We start from the raw sequence: 5,270 nt of genomic DNA on the forward strand, positions 1-5,270 counted from the left end.
TCTCCCCCACCTCAGACCCTCCATGCGTCTCCCCATCTTCAGACCCTCCGCACATTTCCCCCAAGACCTTCCGCCCGGAGACTTAAGGCCGGCACCCTGGAGCAGAGCAGCAACACAGAGTATGTACAGGTATGGTGCAGCAAAACAACACCTGAGCTCCACAGCTATGTTAGAAATATTGCCTGCTGTTTTTGTCCTGTGCTTTATCCTGCATTGCTGTATAATATATTGCTGAGATTTGTAGTCCTCTATAGATGATGGTATTATTCTGTATTGCTGTATAATGTATTGCTGGGATTTGTAGTCCCTCTACAGCTTGGCTTCAGTGGTAGAACTACCAGGGGCACAACGTTTGCAGCTGTGACCTGGCCCTAGCGCTCCACCACTGTCCTAAAATCATTAGTCTGTATTGCTTTTCATGTGAAAAACTGTCACATGACACTAACAAAAACCAATGATTTTGGTAACTGGTATTAGCGAGCACTGGAGGAGAAGTATCGCTACTCCTACTTGGTCTGGAAATAGTGGTATTGGCGCATCCCTAGTTCCGGACGCTGAAGATTCATCAGGCAGCGGTATCTGTAATAGAGAACGGGAGCATGGGCAGATCAGTATTAAGAGGTGACAGGGTCTCTTTAAAAAACAAAATGTATACAACTGCTTGGCAAGCCAATTTTATAATTTATTGCAAATTAAAAATTAGTTTCCACTTCAATCTGCAGCCAGCGATGATATTCTGTAGCTGCCAAAAATGTAAATGTTGCTTGCTTGTAATCATAGCAACAGTACTGTGTTGGTGCACAGACTTTCCCTGCTCATGCGGCTAACTTACATACACAGGTACAGAGCCTGGAGGAGACCCCAGTGCTAGAGTGCTGGAGTTTGTCTACCCCCGGGCCTGAGGCAAACGTCACACCAGCACCCATGTCATTGGCGGGAACTCGGCGGCATCATTATTGCCATGCAGGGACAGGCGCTGCGTGTAATCCTGTGCATCCCCCTAGACTTCCCTATGGGCGGGCTTAGCTGCATGTGGTTACAGGAAGACCCGAACCTGCACCACTATCTTAAAAAAGGGTCCGATGTGGATTTTGGAGGGAATTGGGCTTCCTCGAGATTTTGCATACTATTATAGGGTCCCGTGACTGAAAAAAGGTTAAGAAACACGCCGTAGCACGCCACAACTCATGTGTGATTGCTCGGGGGTCATGTGCTCCCCTGTACGTGCAGGTCCATTTTGGGGTGTGTTGAGGGCCCATTCTATATAAAGGGTCTGTGTTAAAGCCTATTTATAGGGGTGCGGTGTAAAGGACTGCACCTTACCTGCTGCGGCAGGCTCCAGGACCGGGACCCGCAGCCTCTTCCCCCTCCTGGGTCCACTGACATCATCATGTCCGATCCAGAATCCAAAGCCCTGCATCATACGTGAGCTACACCGAGGGACAGTCCATGAGCCGAAGCGGTGGGGAACGAGGTGAGCGATGATCACTGGAGGCTGCTTTGGGGCATCACTACATGTTTCTGGCTCCAATAGCCTTATGGTTAACGAAGTTGTAAAGTCCCAGCACATCCTCTCCTGTTATGACATCAGCATTGTATTAGGAATACATACTACAATCCCTTTTCTGTAGGGAGTGCTGCCTTCCGTCTGCCCAGCACTTCCAACAACTTCCTGGATTCCCAGTGTGCTCTGTGTCTCTTTCCCTGCTGCTTGATGTCATGCAATCTCCATTTCTCGGCAAGACTGCATATCCCATCATGCATTGCTTCCAGCAAGCAAAGATGATGTTACATTGTTCAGGTGTTGAGTTGTAGTTAGGGATGCACCGATGCTGATACAGAGTATTTGGGAGAGTACTGGTACTCAGCCAAATGCTCCGATACTTACCCTGATACCGGAACTTCCATTCAGAGGGAGATTTCCTCTGACCAGTAGTGCTGCAAGGGAACATTGTGCCGACTTCCTGGCCAATCAGAAAGCCAGGCGGAGGGTAACGACTCGACACCTGGCTTCCTGATTGGCCGTTTCCATGCTGTTTGGCCAGCTCCATGCTGATTGGCTGGGAGGCCGGCTTCTAGATGTGATATGGTTATTAGGAGAGGGATAGAACTTGAGAAAATAGAAATACAGATTTATTTTTAGTTCTGGAACCTTTAACTCCCAGTTGACCACCACATGAAGGCTTTTAAAGTGTCACCTATGGGCAATTTTGGGTACGGTCGTGTCACGAGCACATGCAGTTTTGACATATTTGGGATCCATTTACTTGACTCATCTTGTATGATTACAGAAAATTTGGAGATTTAAAATTTCTTATGGCGCAATTCATATTAAACAGTACTAAGTCCCCCATTTTTAAATTGCCTGAAGTTCCCCTTTAAGTGGGCCCCTTCATGCCTGCCTCTGACACCACTAAGCCCAGCAACACTCCTCCTACAACGTGGACACCGTTACCGTGCACAAGCCGCCCGTGACCTCTCACCCGGAAGCTGTCCTCCCGAACCCGAATCTCACATGGCAATTTAACCCACTTCGGCTTTTTGCCACAACCAACATGGCACCCGGGGCGGGTAAGCCAGAGTCCACTTCCGGCGCCGATCGGACGCTACCTCCGCCTCCAGCAACATGGCGCGCGCAGCGTCCCTATGGCAACGGGTTGTCTTTCCGCGCAACTTTATTGAGGTCACTGACGCATAGACAGAGGCTGCAGCCCGAGGCAACGGTGCACCATGGGAGTTGTATCCCGGGGTGACGCTTCATGTGTGTATTTATGACATGCTACGGCGCGCGCGCGCACCCATACGTGTCCATCGTGCCGTCCTGTGTTCGTGTGCAAGAGGGATGCGGGAGACATGGCTGACTGTCTGTCTGCTTCATCCTCCATGGAGGAGACTGCAGTGACCGAACAGCCTGCACCACCGTCTCCCTCCTGCTCATCATTCCCATCCATGTGTCATCCACCTGCTGCATGGGCGCACATCTGACCGGGGCCGCACTGCACCTCCCTGCCATGGCATCTCTTATTATTATTATCATCATCATCACCATCATTGTGCTCGGTGATGGGGGCACTCTGTATTCTCCCACCTGCAGCAAAAGCTGCAACTGCATGCATTGCATTATACACACAGCTGCATTGTGGGGGATGGTTGCATGTATGTAGGGGTGTACATACATGTGCTGACCGTGTCATCATCATCATTTCTATGCATGAAATTCTCACGCATGTGCATATATGGCATTGCAGGATTTATACTGGTATGAGTCATCTATATACACACGTATATGTATCATGCCAATGTATATCCTGCAAATGCCAGGAGGAGGTTTGCATGTATAGCAATTTAATGAGGAAATCTGTGCAGTAGATTTGCATGTGTGTGTATGTATACACACACACACACACATACTGTACATAAGCTATGTAGGTAATAATATGTGAAATTATATATATATATATATCTCAATCATACCAGTGTTTACACACACATGTACTGCACATGTTATCTCATCACATATCTGTGCATGCAAATTTCTCAGATATAAAATGTGACATTGTATATTTCTATAGTATACAGTGTTTTATACGTATATACATACACACATATGTATATATGGGAATGTATGAACACTGGAGCAGTCATCCATGGCAACCAATCAGCTTCTCTGTTTCATTTTCAAAGCTTTACTGAACAAATTGAAGAGAGAAGCTGATTGGTTACCACGGACGACTGCTCCAGATTGTGTCAGCTCCAGTTTTCATATATTCCCCCCAATGGGGTGTACATTTCACATTTTGGCTGGAAATTCATTGCAGAAATGTATAATGCGGGCTGTGTTTTAGATATGTGTTGTATAACAACGTTCTATATATTGCATATTATCTATCTGTCTGTCTATCATGTATACGGTATATTTATTTATATTGTACCGACGTTTCGGCGAGCCCCCAGTCCACCTTCCTCAAGACCACTTCAGAAAGGTCGGCTGTGACTCTCCGGAAGATATGTTGTCCGCAAACCATTCTGCTTCGGAACGTCCTTTTTATACGTATGCCTTTAGCGTCACATGTGAATGCAACGTTTCGGAGCCTCACAGGACCCCTTCCTCAGGCAAAGTGTCCTCTGGCTGTGTCTTTTCCGACACACCAGTTCAGTATATTTTATAGCGCCAGCAATTTACACCGCACCTCACGTACAGAAACGAATTGCGTACATACACGTTTCCAGTTTTTTTTCTGTAACATACAGACGTTATATACACGCACACCCGTGTTTATATATGGACGTTTGTGTTAAACTGATATACATATGTGTGTGTGTGTTTCTATGTAAACAAATTACAATGTTCAGAGATACACATTTATATTTTCTATACAATTGTGTATTTTTGTATGTTTTTGTGTATTTTTGTACTTGTCTATGTCTATATTTGTGTATATGGACGCTTATATAAAATTGACATATGTGAGCGCACATTTCACAAATTTTGGCGGCCATGCCTTGCAATATGTCCAGCCACACGGCGTACATTCAACTTCATTACACGTCACTTCTCTGCATTTAAAGCGGCACATGGGTAACATTGTGTTGTTTGGTGAAGTGCGGTATTGGCGCCGGGCTTTGCGCACGCACCGTCTTTGCCGTCATGTACGTTCCCCGGCCGTGAATCGGTTTCAGACTTTGAAGTGTGAGGAGTGTTTAAGCGTTCGGCCGTTTGGCGCTCATTCTGTTCCGCATTCAGCAGCTCAGTTTTTTTTTTTTTTTTTACGTAGGTCCGCACTGTGATAATTTTTATTTTTCGGCTGTGTTTGCTGACTGATCACTTATCGACCTCGTAGTTCCAGGAATTAGAGGGAAGCGGCGAGCGGCAGACGCGGGCAGGCGGCGGGAGACGTTGCCATGTAAGGGAGATGATTGCAGTCTGGGCACCACTCTATGGGATGTTGTACAACTGTGGTGAGGAGTTGGCCGGTGCCGTTGGCCCGGAGTGGTGGTGGTGGTGGGGGGGGTGACAGATGCCCGGTCTGGGGGGTGGTGCAGTTGGACGGATTGCCAGCTCTTCGGCTCAGCCGAGCAGAAGTAAAGGACGCAGACGGTCTTGGCTCCTTCCCATTCAGACTTCTCTACCTTCATCCACCCTCCTCTTTCCTTCCTCTGGACCCGCTCTACCTCCGTCGTCTCTCCTCCTCCTCTATCTGATGCAGCATCTCATTCTGAGCATCCTTCCCCTCCTCCTCCTCCTCCGCTCTCTCTCTCTCTCTCCATCT

General features: G+C 47.5%; 2 protein-coding genes across 6 annotated transcripts in view; one reads left to right on the forward strand and one right to left on the reverse strand.

Annotated features, from left to right (window-relative positions):
- Nucleotides 1-5,270, reverse strand: part of CUTA (cutA divalent cation tolerance homolog) — a 25,925-nt gene that overhangs the window by 20,256 nt on the left and 399 nt on the right. The window contains exon 1 of one of the 2 annotated variants that reach the window (XM_018558140.1): nucleotides 2,456-2,504. The exons of the other annotated variant lie outside the window; for it this stretch is intronic. The gene's annotated coding sequence lies outside the window, so the exon portion shown is untranslated. Of the gene's footprint in view, nucleotides 1-2,455; nucleotides 2,505-5,270 lie in introns of those variants that run through there. 2 annotated transcript variants of the gene reach the window in all.
- SYNGAP1 (synaptic Ras GTPase activating protein 1) overlaps nucleotides 2,623-5,270 on the forward strand; it is a 214,219-nt gene continuing 211,571 nt past the window's right edge. For 2 of the 4 annotated variants that reach the window (XM_018558137.1, XM_018558136.1), the window contains exon 1: nucleotides 2,624-2,761. In XM_018558137.1, coding sequence (XP_018413639.1) covers nucleotides 2,731-2,761 — 31 coding nt within the window. In that variant the 5' untranslated portion in view covers nucleotides 2,624-2,730. Of the gene's footprint in view, nucleotides 2,762-5,270 lie in introns of all 4 variants that reach the window. The other 2 variants (XM_018558134.1, XM_018558135.1) reach the window with 2 other exon arrangements.

The sequence above is a fragment of the Nanorana parkeri genome, unplaced genomic scaffold (assembly GCF_000935625.1).
Source record: "Nanorana parkeri isolate BGI_ZX_2015 unplaced genomic scaffold, ASM93562v1 scaffold321, whole genome shotgun sequence".
Classification (NCBI taxonomy): Eukaryota; Metazoa; Chordata; class Amphibia; order Anura; family Dicroglossidae; genus Nanorana; species Nanorana parkeri.